At 37.1% G+C, this 20,042-nt stretch overlaps 1 protein-coding gene across 2 annotated transcripts in view; it reads left to right on the forward strand.

Moving 5' to 3' along the window:
- LOC135210879 (uncharacterized) overlaps positions 1–19,120 on the forward strand; it is a 37,312-nt gene extending 18,192 nt beyond the window's left edge. For both annotated transcript variants that reach the window (XM_064243805.1, XM_064243804.1), the window contains exons 5-10: positions 1,993–2,130; positions 2,632–2,760; positions 10,602–10,772; positions 11,124–11,357; positions 11,771–12,001; positions 18,044–19,120. In XM_064243805.1, the coding sequence (XP_064099875.1) occupies positions 1,993–2,130; positions 2,632–2,760; positions 10,602–10,772; positions 11,124–11,357; positions 11,771–12,001; positions 18,044–18,994 (1,854 nt within the window). In that variant the 3' untranslated portion in view covers positions 18,995–19,120. The remainder of the gene's footprint in view (positions 1–1,992; positions 2,131–2,631; positions 2,761–10,601; positions 10,773–11,123; positions 11,358–11,770; positions 12,002–18,043) is intronic.
- The last annotated feature ends 922 nt before the right edge of the window (positions 19,121–20,042 follow it).

Here is a 20,042-nt window from a genome sequence, read left to right on the forward strand (position 1 = left end):
ATTCTTCATAGTTTTATTGGTGTTTGTTTTCTGGTTAATGGTGGTTGGCGCTCAGTCATTAATCTCAGCCCCTTAAACAAGTTTTTAATACATTCTCTCTTCAGGATGGAGACGTAGAAGTGAGGTATGATAACAGGAATGGGGACTTTCTTTCCTTGAGAGATTGACAGACATGTATTTCCACACCCATTCATATAGTATTGTATACTAGAAATACCTTTCGCTGGAAGGGGATGGTATATTAATTTGGTGCTGTGTTGTCCTGCTTATGTATGTCCACAAGTGTTTTTGCAAAGTGGTACTAGTAGCAGTTCTGGCACATCAGTGAGGCATGAGTTTGAGAAGATATTTTGACAATTGGCCACTACTAGCAGAATCAGCAGAGGCTTGAACAAGAGATCTGAATCATCTTTGCAAAATGTGTCATCCCTTGGTATTACAAATTGATTGGTTTAAGTCTAGTCTCATTCATTCCATGAATGAGAACTGCAAGATTGTTGTCTGTTAATCAGCAGTTTCATAAACTTTGAAGTCATTCACCAAACAGTTCTTAGTGGGACTTTTAACCCTCTAACGCCGATAGGACGTATTTTACTGTCTTACCTAGAGGAACCATGAGTTAATGAAATTGCATATTCTTTCAGGCAGTGCTGCCTATAGTAGAGATATGGATAATTATTTTTTAATGGTCTTTCCTTCTCTCATGGTTGTATTGCAAAAATGCATTCAGTAGCTTTTTGAGTTATCCTCTTACTTTTTCTAAGCGTTGGTCATTGGCAATGCATATGATTGTCTTCTTTGCTTAGTTATAGATGTGTGCACCATCTCAAGAGAACTTAGACCCTATTTAACAACTCCATTAACAACTCTAGGGTTTTTGTGTTTATGTATCAGCAAATATCAGCAGGAGAAGTTCTTCTCAAATAATGCAAATATACTGGCATAGAGAGGTTATCCTTTAGGCTTAATAAGGGGTATCTAAAGAAGTTTTTAAATAAGAGTAACTTCAGAAACTCTTGGCCTTCTTGACCACTGTTTCATTTAAAAGGGATCATTAGATGTTAATCTGCCTCTGCTAAGTTCTACCTAAGAAGTTATACCCAAAAGTAATGTTGTGGAATCATTAAAACGTTTTAGTCACTACAGGATGTTTTTTACTTGTGACAGAAGTATATATATTCTTCCTCCTCTTCATTTTAATCTCATAATTCATCACCATTACCCTGGAGACATGGACTTCTAGGCTTTTAGATGGCTGTGTCTCACTGATTTGTTGGTTCCTTTTCAGCATTTGTTGATGTATTTGTGATACAAACCATTTCTTCACTTTTAAGTTGTTTAGGATATCTTAGATTGGTTGGAACCTCGCTGTAACTGGGGATAATTTTCTATCGTCCATTTTCTATATGTGGAAAAATGAAGTTGGCCGTTACTACCTAAAAATGTGTTAAAATTTTGCGTGTACATATTGTCGCATTGAGGTTAATTATCTAGTTATTCTTCAAAGGCTACATGTTTGGAGGATTTGACACTGCAAATTAAGACTAATTATCGTAGGCTTTCATGAAAATTTTGTTTTTATTTTTAAGAGCTGCCATTTTCTCCAAAGAAATTGGTGACCCTTGTGCATGTTCCAAATAATTTTCAAAGTAGGTAAGCGTAAAAGACAACAAATGAAAATTATCTTTTGCCACTTTTGTTAATGGAAGAAAGACAAACTCATTGGAAGACAGGGGTACTTTTCACTATAAAATATTTATAATAGTTTATTTTCTGAGGCAGTAATTAATGTTGCATTCAATATTTTGGATGTGTCTGTCCTGATGAATATAAAAACTTCTTTGTACCCTTATATACCAATTTTTTATAACTATTCCTTTTGCTAATTTCTGTAAAACTTCTAGTTCTGTCATTTGTAATGGTTATGTATGAAATTGAATATTTTTATAGCCACATTATTTCAAGTGAGAAGTTTTTCTCTTATTTATTTAGGTTGTGATGCGCAAGACAAATCTACCCATATCACTGTTAAATGAAAAGGCTAAGAATGCTCGTGTCCACATTCTTGATTCTGAGCCCTTTGACAGTGTATTTGGGAAAAAAAAGACAAGAAAGAAACCCAATTTGAAGGTAAGCACTAATATTTATGAAGTCTTTTTGAAAGAAATAAAAATAATGTTTTTTTAAAGGTTTTAAAGTTTTTTTTCAAGAGTATTATATGATAAACTGAGAAAAAAATTTGTGAGAATAAAAGTTTCTTGTTGGCAAATGCCAGAATTTGTTTAAGTATATGTATTAGAGTAACCTGAAATCAACAGCAATATGATGTTTAGATTTCAGTGGAAAGCGTTTTAATTTATGGGTTGAACATAAATTGTGAAATCGCAAACTTTATAAGACTAGTAATTAATGATTGATGGCATTAATCACGAAATAACACTTATACTATTGGGATTGGCTTTAACACAATGGTAGTAAAAGTATTTGTACATTTATTTATTGTTTTAAGTACAGTATGTGTATTATCTTCTACATTTGAACTTAATTTATATATTGTCTTTTCTTTTATCATATTCTTAATTTTAATTAAAACAAAAGTTATGTACCACTGTGTTTCATTTTGATTTGTAGGTAGAAGATTTTGCTCATTTTGCCAAAAAAGTTGAAGAAGCAGCAGAAAAATATGATGCAGAGAAAGATGCAGATCTTGTTCGACCGGCGCCAGACACACAAGATTTACCACCTCAGTGGTTTCTCAAGGTATGCAAGGGTATTTCTTGTCATTTGATAGGACAGAAATTTGTAATGTATGATGATAATAGATAAAAAAAAATTATTAAAAATCCACATTTCAGAAATAGAGTGTATTTTCCTTAACATTTTCAAATAATAACTTCAGTGCGTAAAATTCTTCCCAGGAGAAACGATGTGATGTTTCGTTGTTGGTGAAAATGCACCTTATCCTTAGTGAACTCAGGTTATAGACAATATAGTTAACAATAATTGTTTTTTTGTTTCTTGTAATTTTTCTAGCACTAGCACCACAGGAGGCTATTCTTATAGTATTCCTGGTGCAGGTAAAAGTTTTTAACAGCAATCCTATACCTGAAAACCACATTGCTTTTTGCCTTTTACTTTTCCTCTTTTGTGCCTTGCATTCCTTCCATTCTGCTGTCCAGCTTAATTTTTTTTTTTTTTTTTTGTCACTGTGAAGGAAAAAATGCTACCCATTTGTATGAAAGTGGGAATTTGATTCACTTGGTTGGCTACGTTGGTTTATAACATTGTAATTATTACCTATATATGATTTTATTTAATTTCAGGCTACATTTTTCTTCAAAATTCTTCTTTCAAGTTGTACTTTGGTTGAGCTATTTAAAAAAATTATAGGAACGAGGGCATTTTGGCCATTCAAACCTTTATATTATGTGACTTGAGTTATTAGTCATACCTACCAAACCACTCACTTAAACAAATGTGGTTAATAGTGTAATTGTCTGTGAGTGAATATAGGGGGCCTAGGGACCACAACCCCCTGCGATTACAGAGAATCTGCTATATATTGGAACTCCTGCCAAAAAATACTTATAGGAAAGCTGATACATACTCTACTGTGAGAGTGAGAGAGAGAGAGAGAGAGAGAGGGAGAGAGAGAGAGAGAGAGAGAGAGCGAGAGGAGAGAAGAGAGAGAGAGAGAGAGAGAGAGAGAGAGAGAGAGAGAGAGAGAGAGAGAGCAGAGTTCACACCTTAACTAAAATGCTTATACATAACTGTATTTTAATACGTCAAACAGACATATACCTTAAACTATTATTCTATTATCCTAAAATACTTTGATATCATTTCAAAGTCATCTTACATTTTTACCCTTGGAAAGTAATCAGACAGAGAGAGAGAAGAAAATCACATATGCACAGTAAAAATTTAATGCACTATTGACAGTACTTACACAAAGGTAAATAAATATTAATTCACAAAACGTGGTTATAAGAATATACAGTATCAGTGAATATTAAACTAAAATCAATTAAAAAAGAATAGGTGAAACTCCCTCAAGAAGCATCAGAGCTTTAACCCTTAAGAGCCGGGCTAAATAATCAAAATGCAGCACCCCAAGCTTTAAGGTCAGCCAATTTAAGGAAAAACACATAAATGGAAGGAGGAAGATATGCAAATGCACAAGGTGTAAGAAAACACAATTCTGAATAATTTTCCCTTACTTCTATAAAAAGTTGAAAATGACTAATACTATTTACTACCCTCTTTATTGCAGCTTATACAATATCAAAACAGATAAGAACTAAAATTGTTAACAAATTCTGAGTATACTTGTAAAATATTTACATAAATACACAGAGATCAACTCCTTCATTTTGGGATTACCTTGACATGGTGAGGGCCTCTTGAACCTCAGGAATTTCTTCTTAGTTCAAACCTAAGAGTCTCATAACATTATATATTTTTGGATTAATATTTGTGGATTCTTCCACTTTTGTCAAAATGTACCAAAACCATTAAATAAGAAAACTTATCATAGCTTAACGTGAAGTTAAATCTGAAGCTAAATACATAGTGAGAACTGCGGTAAATCCATCATTTACCCAACAATGTCCGGCCCTGTTTTTTCGTGCGGAACTATTCTGTCGAGCTGGTCCATGGATTCCAGGGGGGGACTGGTTCTAGGAATAGAACTCTTAGCATTCTATCTGGTTTGCCCATAATGTGATTAGGATGGGGGTAGTGTATTTTTGCTCACATTTGGGCCATACTAATCATGTTATGCCATCCCCTTTTGGGTGAGGATAGGGATGCGGACCTTTTGGAGTCAATTTTTACTTGTGCCATTGGCAGAAGATTTAACCTCATGAAAAGCCAGTGATATCTTTTCAAGATTTTTTTTTTATTGATTTATTTGTTTTTTTATTTTCACCTATATTTTCATGATAAGAATGCTTAAAGATTTCAGTATCCCTGGGCCCCTTGATGGACAAATTTTGGCCCAGTTTATGACCATTGGAACTTTATCCCCGAATCTCCCTCAATCAGTTCAAGATAATAATAATGCACCAAAAGAACATCCAGTTCCAAGTAAATTGTCAGATCCAAAATACCCATCAGGGTCCATAGAAATTCTACAGTAAAGTAAAAACCAATTAGAAGATTCAAACATTATAACAATGGAACCATTCATTACAGAGAAAAAAAAATATGATACATAGATAACCCAGATCAGGCAAAGTCCAAAAGAAATAGAATCTATCGACTTGACCCAACACTGGTGAATTTTTATAATCTTTTTGGACCAGATAACTGGCCAAGATTTCTAGTACGTAAAGTTGAAAATAAAATATTGACTCCAATACTTGAAAACAAATTATTGAACATATGTCCAATCAAAAACAAGAAATGGAATGTCGATATATCAAAGAAAATGAATGGTTACTTCAAGTAACCACCAAAAGACAATCCACCACCTTTTTAAATATAACAGAAATAAATGGCACGAAAATATCAATAACATGTCATGAAACATTAAATTATATACAAGGCACAGTCATTTTACCCAACATTGAAGAAGGACTACCCTCAAAACACTTGATGCTTGACTCAAATTAAGGTACAGTAATATCCATGACTTAGAAGTACTATACTCAATTCCAAGTAGAATAGATAGAAATAAACAAATTAATATTGCAAAATCCATTTATACCAGAACCACCCCAGTGCACTCAATGTTCAAAGTATGGACACACCTACAAAAAATGCCGTATTAAGGCAATATGTGCGGTCTGTGGATCAGACACCTATAACACTAATTGGAAATGCAGATCCCCAAAATGTATCAACTGTGGACTATCCCATCACACTAAATCTAAGGAATGCTCCTTTTATCAATATAACATAGAGCTTCATAATTGTTAATAAATAGAACAGAAATGTCAGTCACAGAAGCTAGGCTTGATCTAAACGTAAGAAGAGTCAATAATGCATCTAAAAACCACTCTTTCTCAAATGTAACCAGGAGTCAAACTATTGATCACATTGATAACAAACAATGTGAATAATAGCATTCGTAATATAATACTAATGAAAATCATACCATTAAACTAAACCAAAATCTTACTATCACACACCAACTATCCACTCGACCCAAATATTCCACTAATAACAATAAACCAAGTAACCCCTCAAACCAACATTCCTTATCATTGCAGAAGTACCAATAGACTTACAAAACCAGAAATTTCTAAAGCTAGAAGATCAAAGGCTTCAATCAAAGGAACTGAACCAATAATTAACAACACCAAACATGCTTCATCTTGTGGCTGTAATGAGTGCTTCATAGGTACTTATAACCAACTACCCACAAAGATAGAGGACACAATACAAAATTGTATAGACAATTTTATTAAATTAAGGAAATGCCCTTTAGCGCACCAACATGAGAACTTCGAATTATATTCTGAATTCTTAAAATACAAAAAGGAAACTATAAAATAAACAATAGACCTTAATATTTTATTATGAAAAACAATCACTTGTTGAATCTGATAAGAACATACAACTAAAACAATTTAAAAACTCCAAAGTAATTTAAACATATAAACTCTGAGATGAAGTAGTAAAATCAGCAATCAGTTTACAGAATTTAACACCAATTCCTCCCAATAATGGAATGTAAAATTATCCCATGCAGCATAAATGGTCTTTTAATAAGAATATGTACGAGAAGACATCCTGTGCATTTGTCTACAACCTATAGGATCTAACCCTACAAATAGCCAACAATATAAAATTGCCTGTTATTCCCAACTGATGCAGGAAAATTAGGCATATTTATATAAATTCATTATAGCATAACATATTAACCTTTAAGAGCATAACATATGAACCTTTAAGCATAAGATCTCCATTTGAAATTTGTATAACCAGCCAAATTTCGGTGCAAACTTTAGGGATTAATCTGAATTTATTAACAATATACATGAACCTCTACTTATAGTAGGAGATTTTAATGTACATAATCCCCTGTGGGATATCAATAACCCCACTGACATATGTGGAACCAACATAAAAAAATTATAATGGAACACAACCTATGTTGTCTCAATGAAAGTGATGTTCCAAACATACTTTTCCAATACTCACCTAACCTTTTCTGCAGTTGTCATTCCATTATGTTCAAATGATTTAGCCGAAAATTTTGAATGGAATGTCTTAGACGATTGTATACCAGTTACTATTTCCCAATTGTCTTGATCTACTTAAGTAATGCCAAAATATTGCTATCTGTAAGATATAATATCCAAAAAGCTGACTGGGATAAATATATCCTATACAATTGAAACATACCACCATTTCCACATAATCAAGATCATAATATCACATACGAATCCCTTTCAAACTTCATAATAAATGCTGCAGATAAAAGCATTCCAAAAACTAAATCACATTCCACAAAATCCTCTTGTCCCATGGTGGAATTCAATCTTGACAACCTTAAGCAAGATAAAACATATATTAGGGCGCAACCTTAACAGACTCAAAACTCTCTTTAAATCACTTGACAAAAGGCCTTACCATATAAACATCTTACGCAAAATAGTATTAACACCTACACCTATGATCACTACAGTGGAGACTAAAGGAGTTTTTGGTCTCAAGCAAGAGATTTCCCCCCCCTCCCCCCTTCCCCGTGAAAGTCCCTTTGTCATCAGAGCTCACACAAGATCTACTGTGGTAGTTGGACAACAACAGAACTTTTACTGTTCTCAGATGCTTTTTCCAAAGGTTGGGGAGCTCATCTAGAGGACCAGCTGATCTCCAGGGAGTGGCGTCAGCAGGACAGTCAACTACACATCAATATACTGGAGTAGAAGGCAGCTTTCCTAGCACTCGCACTCCAGCAGTTTCAGGAGAGGGTGAAAGGGCATTCTGTTGTACTGATGTTCAACAACATAACGGTAGTGAAGCGCCTCAGTGGCGTGGTTGGTATGGTATTAGCGTTCCACCTCGGTGGTCGCGGGTTCGATTCTCGGCCATTCCATTGAGGAGTGAGAGATGTGTATTTCTGGTGATAGAAGTTCACTCTCGACGTGGTTCGGAAGTCACATAAAGCCGTTGGTCCCATTGCTGAATAACCACTGGTTCCATGCAACGTAAAAGCACCATACAAACAAACACAACAGTAGTAGCTTTTGTGAACAAGCAGGGACTGATGTCTCACCAACTTCATCTAATAACGGTCCAGTCACATCAGAGGGCCGTAGACAACTCAGTAGACCTGATGGCCAGGTACATTCTAGGCAAAGGGAATGTAATAGCCAACAAACTAAGCAGAGAAACAGATTCTGGGATCAGAGTGGTCTCTGCATCTGCATCAGGAGATTGTGGACACGCTGTTTGGCATTTGGGGGAGACCAATGATAGACCTCTTTGCTACAAGATTCAACAGGAAACTAGAAGACTATTGTTCAGTTGTCCTAGATACATTCGCAGACGCGGAGGATACTCTGCATCATCCATGGGACAACCTAGACCTGTATGCATTTCTTCCGTTTTGCCTGATTCACCATGTCCTGAAGATTGATGAGGCCCCACAATCTCAAGATGACTGTGGTAGCTCCTTTATGGCCCCAAGCAGAATGGTTTTAGGATTTGCTGTTGCTGCTGTTAGATATACTGAGAGAGATACCTCTCTGGCACAATCTACTTTGTCAGTTCCATGTGGAGAGGTATCATAGTCGTTAGGGTCCTTATCTCTTCATGGATGGAGACTATCAAGTATCTCCTGGGAGTGAAAGGCTTTTCGCAAAGAGCAGTGTCTCAGATGGCAGGTTATCTTAGAAAGTCCTCCATGTCTGTGTACCAGGGAAAGTGTTTTTGTCTACTATGATTGGTGTCATAGATGGGGTACCTCTCCTCTCAAAACCTCTATTCATCAGATAGCTGATTTCCTGGTTTCTCTCAGAGCAGAAAAACGACTTTCTTTTTCAACAATAAAGGGCTATAGGGCTGCTTTAGCTTTAGTTCTACATATGAAGGTTACCAATATAATTACGTACATCTTGGGAGATATCTATGCTAATGATGAGCTTTGAGCAATCTTGTTCCCCTAGAGAGTTAATGTCTCCCAGTTTGGATTTGACTAATTTACTGACTAGCCGTACTCAAGCCCCATATGAGCTGTTGCAACAGTCTATGGATAGACTGTTGACCCTGAACACAGCCTTTTTGCTAGTATTAGCTTCAGCAAAAATGGTAGGTGAATTACATGGTCTGTCTTATGATGTCAAACATACTAAGGGTTAGAAGTCAGTAGCCTCCGAATTAGGTGCGGAATTCATTACCAAGACAGAATCCCTCAATTCATGATGACAGATTCGTCTCCTTTTTTATACCTTCTTTGGGAGGCTGTTGACGTTGACCCTGATGAAATGTTGCGATTTCCTGTCAGAACACTGCGTGCTTATCTAAAAAGAAGTTGACATCTCAGACTGAGATGTAGAAGACTTTTTGTCAGCACAGACCAGTTCAAGAAAGAAGTTTCCAAAAATACAGTCTAGTTCTGGATATGAGAAACGATCATGAAAGTTTAATCGTCATCAGTTGCTTCAGCCAATATCGGGCATGCAAAAGCGCATGACCTCAGAAAAATTAGTTCCTCTTTAGCATTCAAGAAAAATTTATCTGTTCATAGGATACTGAATGCTGGTCTATGGCATCGCCAAACCATGTTCACTTCCTTCTACCTGAAGGATATTGCCCTTAGGTCCTTGGACACTTTCCTTGGGCCCAGTGGCGGCTGCTCAACAGGTTGCGTAGCTCATCCAGTGCCTCTAGTGGGACAATTTGTATCAAACCTAAGATGATGGTGTGAAAGTGAAATGAATAAGATGATTGGTCTTTTGTCAGTCTGTCTTCCTCTTTACAAAGATTGTCCCATCATAAGCTGGAATGGGCATGATACAGGTGAGTGCAGTGGCTGTGCTGTTAGAGTAATCATTAATGAATAAAGTTACGTTTCAGTAACAAAACATTCCTCTCTTCAGCAAGGAGAGAGAGGGATGATGATAAACCTACATAAGTGGCTACATTGGTTTGTTATTTGAACAGATAGCTTTTCATTTTCCGCTTATGCAATGAACTATGGCATTGTATGAAAACCTGGAAGTCTGAACCTAAAATATACACATATGTAAGGTTCAGAGGTATGTCTTCTTTCTTAGTCAGTCTATCCTAATGTTAAGACCCCACGTTTGTTCCGTGTATGAACAAATGACAAACTTTTTCAATTGTATTTTTCGTAACTAACAAACCTACAGTCTTAACATTTAAGGACCACCTCTAACCACTCCTCTGACAGTTTAACCTAGGTTGAAAGAATAACTGAGACATCATGAGACCCAACTTGGCTCGTGACAGAGGACAAATGCCACCAGTTCCTTGCATGTTAAAATTTTTTACTGGTTTCCACCTGCCATTAGAAGATTTATCCTAATGTTAAGACCGCAGGTTTGTTAATTATGAAAAATACAAATTTTTTAAATTTGCCTTTTTTTTAACAAATTAATCAACATTATTTTATTTTTCAAATCCAGGCTGGTCAAAGTAAACGCATCTGGAACGAGCTGTATAAAGTGATAGATTCATCTGATGTTGTTATTCAAGTATTAGATGCTAGAGATCCCTTAGGCACGCGTTCTAAATTGGTGGAGAAATATTTACGAACTGAAGCACCTCACAAACATCTTGTGTTTGTTTTGAATAAGGTGAGATGAATTCTGCTGTTGGTTTATCAAAGTCTTTCCAGAATTTTATCAAGTGAAATATTTTCAGTGGCTATCATGGATGATTTCCTGTGGCAAGAGGTCATAATTCTCAGATTTATCTTTCTTATATTAAAGGTTGAAATATAAGTCCAATCTGGGGCAGTAATAATTAATGTTTAGGACTCTTGACTAGAAACATGAGGCATTTTTTGTAGTTTTATGGCAGAAAATAGCCATAATTCAACAAGGTAGGTAAAGTTTGGAGTTTTATAATCAATACCATTGTTAATGTGCCAGCCAGAGCACTGCCTTGTTGATTGTCTGTATCTAAATATTTTTATTGGTTTTCAGGTTGATTTGGTTCCTGTGTGGGTGACTCAGAAATGGGTTGCAATTTTGAGTTCTGAATACCCAACTTTGGCATTCCATTCTTCTATCACAAATCCATATGGCAAAGGAGCATTGATCAACCTGCTTCGACAGTTTGGCAAATTGCATAGTGACAAGAAACAAATAAGTGTTGGATTGATTGGTTATCCTAATGTTGGAAAGAGCTCTATCATAAATACCCTTAAGAAGAAAAAGGTGCATACATTGTTTATTTATTTTATGGTTTTTCTTGTGGGTCCAGAAAATTTTCAGTAGTTGTACTGCAAGGAATTTGTCTTTAGATGACTGTACAGTCTCTCTCTCTCTCTCTCTCTCTCTCTCTCTCTCTCTCTCTCTCTCTCTCTCTCTCTCTCTCTCTCTCTCTGTAGTACATGTAAGTGTGAAAATAATTTGGACATTTTACTGGAACATAATGTGTTTTAACAGTATAAATGCATTGGTGACATTAGTTTAATTTTTTTTTTATTAAGGTAAGATTTTATTGTTGTTTATTACATATAAATGTGTTGTAGAATATATTAAAGGTAGTATGTAATATTACTTTTATAAGTATTAATGCACTTCTATACTATGCTTCAGAAAATGTAACTTTTGACTCAAATTTCCAGGTTTGTAATACAGCTCCTCTAGCTGGTGAGACTAAAGTTTGGCAGTATGTTGCTCTGATGCGCAAAATATACCTTGTGGATTGCCCCGGAATTGTTCCTCCTTCTCACGAAACAGATTCTGATATGGTGCTGAAAGGAGCAGTTCGAACTGAATACCTGAAAGTTCCAACTGACTATATAGGTCAGGTATTGGAGAGAGTGAAGAGAGAATATATTGTTAAAACCTATCAGGTAATTATAAAATATTCCAGTTGAGTTTTGTTTTCTAATACTGTATATATGCAGAAAAAACTCCTCTACTAGTAAGACTGCCTTCAGAGATTACTTCTACTGTGTAGGAATAGGAGAAAGGGAAAGCCTCATCTAATGCTGGCTGAGATGAAAGATATGTAGTTGATGAGCTTCAGGTTAATGCTCTTGCCTTGTGGAAAGCGGTTGATACAAAAACTTAAAGTGAGGGATTCTTGGGTATGATGTAGTGGATCACAATGAGAAGGTTAGCAACAGATTATTAATATTAGTTTATTTTAGTCAGGTTTTTGTTAATTAATAGTTAATTACCATAGATGTGTAGAAAAAATATAAAGGAAAACAAAACGATTATAGTATTAAAGACATCCTTGCAATTTTCATCATGATTATTTTTACATCAGCATTTCCCTTTCTAGGTTTGGTCATGAAATGAGTTCTCTCCACCTCCTTATGTGCTCTTCATGAACTCCCATCAAGTCTAGGTCTTTATCTGTTCCCCTTTTCCTGTCTTTTGAGTATTTTTCCCAGCCTCTGGACACCACATCCTTTGGCCAATTCTTTTCTCATAATGTGGTTCCCAGTGTACTCCAGTCATGAATTTTAACAAGCTATCTCTTTCTTCCAAGTCAGTGGCAAAAATTTCTGCTGCATAGACTAATAAAGGCTGTAAGCGACTATGGTAAGCCTTTGTTCTCTCAAACAGCTGGGCATTTTGATTTTTCAGTAGTCTAGCTGTCACCCCATTTCATCCATGCATCAGTATGTCGTTTACTAACTGCTCTCTCAGATCCTGATTCACGGTCCTATGGTGTTGGCGCACCACCTTGGTGGCCGTGAGTTTGATTCTCGGGCATTCCATTGAGTTGTGAGAGATGTGTAATTGAGGTGTGAGAGATGTGTATTTCTGGTGACAGAAGTTCACTCTCGATGTGGTTCGGAGGTCACGTAAAGCTGTTGGTCCCATTGCTGAATAACCACTGGTTCCATGCAACGTAAAAACACAATACAAACAAACACAGTCCTACGTCCCCCAAGTAACAGAAATCCTCTACTTTTTTGTAAGACCTGTCTATCACATGGTTGTCAGTTCCTCCTGTCTTCCACAATTGCACTTGTATTATATTCCTGGCACAAAAATTTCTTACTCATTTTTACTTTAGGTAACAGTACAGAGTTTGCACCCTCACATTTCCTACAGTAACTGTCTTTTCGAGTCACTCTTTCACCTTTTAAATGTTTTCACCTCTTCACTGGATTTTGCTGCTAACACTAGATTGTTTGTTTGAGGCCGCTCATAGGGACCCCTTTTTCTTCACTCCTTTTTTAGCTTCCTTTTGTTTGATAGTGCTAGTCCTTGATGTACATCAGCATTTGAATACTATTTTCTTTAAATAAACCCACTAGTGTCTTCCTTCTAGTTTTGTATTAGAGTAATATCACAAGCATAATAAGTCTTTCTTGTACCCTCTTTCATAATGCTCTTTCAATTACTGTACTCCCCGGGTACTCTGTTCAGTCTCTAGTTAAGAGCCACAATTTTGTAATACCATCTCTTCCTCTCCATGTGTTACTTTTTCATTACTAGTTGCCTCATTATAAATACGTACTACTTCTGTTGCTGATCTCTCTGGCAAGAAGCCAAACTAATTATTATTAATGTTACCAGTTCTTTGCAAATTTTCATCGATCACCTTTTTCAAGTATTGAAGCGTATTCAAGTAGTTTTATTCATTTGTAATTTCACACTGCTGTGCATCCTCTTAGTACACCATAGTTGTGAGGCTCTTTTCTTATTATTTTTGCCCTGCTCCGTATATCAGGTTTTCATATATTGTGGTTTATGAATAAGTAGCTTTGCTGCTGCTTCATTAGGTCATTGTATTAACTTCTGGAGGATCCTGGGACACTTTTATTATTCATCTTTTAGAGGACTCATCAGCTGTTATGTTTACCAACAAACTGTCATTAATGTGTCCATTTTCTTCATTCAGTTCTTTAAAATACTACGCTCATCATTCCAATGCTTATTTTCAAATTTTTATTTTTCCATTTTCAACATTTATACACATTGTCTTGTATTTACCTTTTCCACCCTCACCATTCCAGTGCTTATTTTCAAATTTATATTTTTCCATTTTCAACTTTTATGCCTTTTCGATCTTTCTCAGCCACTTTGTTCTGAATATTTTCTCTTCATCCTATGTTGTGTATAGATTTGGATTCCATTCCCCCTAATTTCTCATTTTGTTGTGTAGATTTGGATTCCATTCCCCCTAATTTCTCATTTTGCCAACTGCCATTTAGCCTCCTCTTATCTGCATACATATCTCCATCTTCCCTGCTGGAGCTTTAAGGCTCACTACTCCTTGGAATAGCAAGCAAACCATGTCAGTTGTTGTAAAACATTTCGTCCTTGAAACTCTCCTGATTTACTTTTGAGTACTTTAGGACTTTTAGGTTCAGTAATATTTTTATCCATATCATGTCTTTACAGCAAAGGATATACATACATACATTAAACACACTTGTATTTTAAAACTTAGTGTTAAATTATAAATTATTATAACTTATTGTAGGTATCCTAACTTTAATTATTTTTGTTCAGTGTGAAATACTCCATTTCCTCTTTTGCAATGCAGTGGTTTAGGTCATTACCTAGATTTAGGCCATTTATGGATTAACCCCTGAAGTTAGGTTGTTCATATGCGGAACAAACCTTCGGTCTTAATAATAGGATAATTTTCCAAGCGCCAGCTGGTAACCAGTTAAAACAATCAAAGATTGTAAAGCAAGGAATCTGTGAGATCTGGCAACTCCTGCACGTACAAGGTGATAGCTGGTCAGAGACTGCACTCCTTACATCGTGACACTTCAGTCTTTTCCTTAACCGTCTTGGAAAGTAAACGCTAACGTTTTTGCTCTCCTTCCATGCCGGTTGGTTTGTGCCCATGTCTCTTTCCTTTTCAGTGTTTTTGTGTGTGATTGTTTCTGTTTATTATGGATTTCTTCGAGTCTTCATGGCCTCCTCAATGCATGTGCCCGGGCATTCAGGGATTTCCGTGCTCAAGGTTTCTAGGGTCTACAATCACAGATCCTCATACGACATGCAGTAGGTGCAGAGCAAATTATTGTACTATAACCAATCCCTGCCCGGAATGTTTTTCATGGCCTAAATCGCAGTGGAAAGTGTTTTATAAGAAGAGGAAACATCGCAGTTTTGACTCTTCCTTCTTGGGAGGGGTTTTCTTCTTGACTGGACGATTTGACTTCTCCCCTCTCCCACGATCACTCTCCCTGTGGCTAGTTCAAGTGTACCCATGTCGCCTTCCTTTTCTTCCATTGATTCGTCAATGGAAGTATCAGGAGTGCTGCAGGATGATGTTAAGTTTAATGTAGCCCCCTCTCCCTTAGGTTCCAATTCTCTCCCCGAGAGGGAGGAGGCTACACCATCTAATTTCTTAAGTTTCAGGTTCGGAGTCATCCAAGATGGTGGCTGTTTGGGCGTTGCTTGGTCTATGGGTTTCACCTTCCTTTGATGGGGTGTTGTTGCATTTCTTGGAGGCACATAACCCACCCATGGTCCCTATAGCAGTCTCCCCTCCCCCAGGACTCCTCTACGTTGGATCTCATGTGTTGCCACCTTGCGAAGCTTCCTTGTCTTCGGTGATGCTCACTGGGTCACACCTTATCACTCTGCCAGTGAGGCCATGGACTAGCACTGGTTTTAGAGATGTCGTGACGTCACTCCCAGCGTCTTCTCAGCCCCTATGACATCAGATGCGGTGGCCGCTCATCCTCCCGTCGCTATGATATAATTTCTTCCTGATATGATGTCATTGTCTTCTCTTGCTGAGCCATCCAAGGCATTTCAAAGCGGTCCTCAAGAGGCTGGACTCTGTTTTGGAAGAGAGGTTTTCTGCCTTCTCTACGAAGAAGAGGAGTCATAAACGTAAGGTCTCTTCTCCACCTCCTGCTACTAAGAGACCTCATAGAGGGGGAATTTCACTCCTGCTTTTTTTCCATCACCGCCTCGCCATCGTGTCAGACTTTGGAGGATCAAGGACTTTGTGGCTTCGTCTTCTGTGAGCAAAAGGAGTTCATCACCTTCTGCCTCACACGACCGTGTCTCTCCCATGCACGTCTGTGTTCGTGCAAGTGAGAGGAGTGCTTCGTCAACTGCCCCACAAGGTCATGTTTTTCCCTCGAACATTCGTGTTCATGAGGTTGGCAGTTGAGCTCATGGTGTGGTGGGATCACAAGCTAAAAAAACAAGCAAGCAAGACCTCCCCACATTTACGTTAACCACTCCTGGCTTACAAATTTCTCCTAGCCAAACTTTCCCCTTTACATCACTTTAATTTCTAACAGGACACTTGGTTCAGCAATGCAAAAAACACAATCTCAAACACATTTACTCACCAGGAAACTTGACACAATCAGGGCAAGAAGCTGTGCATTCAGCGTTATACGGGCGTCGAAAAACAACTCCACCACTACTAGTGAACAAAACATCAAACAACAAACCACTATCATCAACTCTCACTGAACTCTAAAAAACAAAAACAAAACAAACAAGCACCAAGACCATACAAAGCATGATAAATCACTAACACAAACAAATGCCTATGACACCAAAACTTCACACAGCTCAACAAACACCACAATTCCAACACAAACAAACACCAGTCAACATTAAAACTGCACAAAACTCAAAAACAACAGTTCACAAATCAAATGCAACAGAAATTCACAAGCTCAACAACCTTCAGACGGACACAAGTACAACAAACTCAATTACACAATATCAAAACATACAACAGTAACTCACTACCTCTGACCAGACTGACTGACTCAAAATACTGCCAAATACAGACTGCTGCCTTCTGACTCCCTCAAGGCTCCGCGAACTGAGTCCACAGACGAACCCAGCCGCCCGCCAACAAGCAGTTCACTCAACTACCCTTACACCATTCACGCTCTCTCTTTCTTTTGCTCTCTCTTTCTCAAAACGGAAGACCACAGACACAAACCTTCCCCATACTATCTTAACAACAACAAATTAACACAAAACACGATACAGCAAATACACAAAACATGCAACGAACACAAACAACCTAACGAGACAACAACCAAAAAAAACAGCCCCTCTCTCTCTCTCTCTCTCTCTCTCTCTCTCTCTCTCTCTCTCTCTCTCTCTCTCTCTCTCTCTCTCTCTCTCTCTCTCTCTCTCTCTCATACAAGTGACCCTTGAGAACGTTGTCAAATGCAATCACTACATCACTCATCCATAGTGGAAGGAGGGCATTCTCGTCTTCGATACATGGCCGTGTATCTCCTGTACATGCAAGTAATGCATTGTCGACTTCCCTTCAGTGTTTCTCCATCTTCCGTAAGCGGACATGGCTCATCCTTGCACGTACACTCCGATGATATCGGAGGTGCTACCTCCTCTTCATCTATTCCTGTACCAGTTCATCAGCGTAAGGACGATAAGGTGCCGATTAAAAGGTCGAAGGTTGCATTAAGACCAAAGGTTTTTTCCGCATATGAACAAATGACAGATTTTTAATCAATTTGTATTTCTCATAGCTGACAAACCTGAGGTCTTAACGTTTTACTGCCCACCTCTAGCCGCCCCTCTCTTTAGTTTTAACTCCTGGGTTGGGGAAAAGACTGAAGCGTCATGAGGTTCGGTGTGCGGTCTCTGACCAGCTATCACCTCGTATGCACAGGAGTTGCCAGATCTCACAGCTTCCTTGCTTTACAATCTTTGATTGTTTTAACCAGTTACCAGCTGGCGCTTGGAAAATTATCCAATTGTTAAGACCTCAGGTTTGTTAGTTATGAAAAATACAAATTGATTAAAAGGTTGTTATTTTTTGCCTATCAGCACAAGTTCATACTTTGATAAAATAGTGAATATATTCTGCTATGAAGTGAAACTGTATATTTCTATTTGTTGTGTTCTGTAAAGCTGCCATTGTGTTTGAGTGCTTTTAAATTATGTAGCAATATTTTCAGGTTGACAACTGGGACACTCCAGAGAGCTTTTTAGAATCGCTCGGTAGACGAACTGGAAAGCTTCTTAAGGGGGGAGAACCTGACTGTAATGCCGTGGCCAAGATGGTCCTTAATGATTGGCAGCGAGGTAAGATTCCTTACTTTGTCCCTCCTCCTGGACATGACTCATCACAGTTTGAAAAAATGAAAACTGCGGAAAACTTGGAGATGGCAGCAAAAATAAGGGAGAAGGAAGAGGAGGAGGAAGATGCACTTAAACCTGAGTATGATATTGACACTCCAGCTGTGATTCAGAACCTGAGGAAGATTGCTCAAAGTTTAGAATACTCAGGTGATGATGTCAGACCTCTTGAAGACACAGACAAAATGCCTGATGATTGTGAGGAGGAAATTTTAAGTGATGAAGACAAAGAAAATGATGCTGATGACTTAGATGAAAACGACAAAATTGCTGAGCATGAAAAAGAAAGCAAAGAAAATGGTGAGGTGAAAGAGGAAACTGATGATATTGTAGACAGTGAAAAAGCAGAAAGTCAAGCTAATAATGACGACAAAAGTCAGAATGATAAAACGGTAAATGATGAGAAACAAACCCCTGAATCTGCTGGTACTGTAGATTCTGTGGATGCCGAAGCTGACGACGATGAGATTATTGGTGAGGATGAGTTATCAAGTGATGAGGAAATAACAACAGCAGCAGGCTCCTTCAAAGTTACAAGTTTAAGGAAAGTGAGGAGAAAAAGAAAGATTCGTCCCGGAGATGAGGAATACTTACAGATTGTAACTTCAACAGCAAAAGAAAGAAGGAGAGAAGAGAGAAGTCACAAGAGGGTTAAGACAGGTAGCAATTTCTATGAAGTTACTAATGTTAAAAATAAAAATCGAAATAAAATAAATCCAGTTGTTCATGCAGGTTCAAGACCAAAGAAGCATACTAAGAAGAAGAAATAAGGTGAGATGTCTATTTATTTTTAAATAATCTTCATATTCATGGTTCAAGCTCTTTTATGGAATGGCATAGATTTTGCTCGAGTTGTTTTTCAGATTCTGCTGTAAAAATAAATTGTTATAAGTTTATTATAGGTTTTGATTGTTCACCCATTTTCATGTTGACTGTCTTATGTATCAGCATGTGAGGGTTGCCTGGCTAAAGTGTAGAACATAAAAAATTCACAAAATGGGTGCTTGAAAATAGCCCACCATTGTGGTTTTTCAGTACCTAATACAAGTCATATCTTTAACAGAATAAAAAAAAAGATAACAATGATACCACCATGCTTGATGCATGCTCTCCCAGATCCACAGGTCCTCAACAGTTACCTAGCTCAAGTTTGTGCATAGCTATATAGAGCTCTACACTTTAATCCCCACAATTTTGTTTCCAGATTTTCAAGGATTAATTGTGCTTCACATTGATTTCAGTGTTGTCATCTTTTTTTCTTGCTGGTGCAATAAGGAAAATTTAATTTAAATAATTCACCATTTATAGTGTAATTGGCGGGTTATATGGTTGTCTTCATCTTTTCTGAACAAGGATACTGAAGAAAAATTTTGCAACCACGTGTCTCTTGACTAAGAGGTCAACACTTTAGCTAGCATTAATTTCAAGTGTTTTCAGAAGTATTATACATAATTTTTTTAAGGAAAAGGGTCAATAAATTTCATTGTTCACTTTATAATATAAGTTTATTTATACTACAGGTTTACCCTCAAGGCTTTGGACAAATGTGTTCACTTGCAAGTAACCAATCTCACCCTTAGATTTAAACACAAAGTCAGAATGCAGATATAAGAGAGAAGCAGGAAAATATATTATTTTTTAGTATGGAATGATCTATTACTTTCAATTACAAAGGTAGATAACAAAAAATAAGTACAATCAAATAAAAACAAGTAAAAATACCCTGAACTTTCTTCAGTCAATTGAGTTTTCTGTACGTATAATCAAGGCCACAGAAAATAGATCTATATTTCTTTGGTCTCATTATAATGCTGTATG

Source organism: Macrobrachium nipponense, chromosome 4 (genome assembly GCF_015104395.2).
Source record: "Macrobrachium nipponense isolate FS-2020 chromosome 4, ASM1510439v2, whole genome shotgun sequence".
In the NCBI taxonomy this organism is placed as follows: Eukaryota; Metazoa; Arthropoda; class Malacostraca; order Decapoda; family Palaemonidae; genus Macrobrachium; species Macrobrachium nipponense.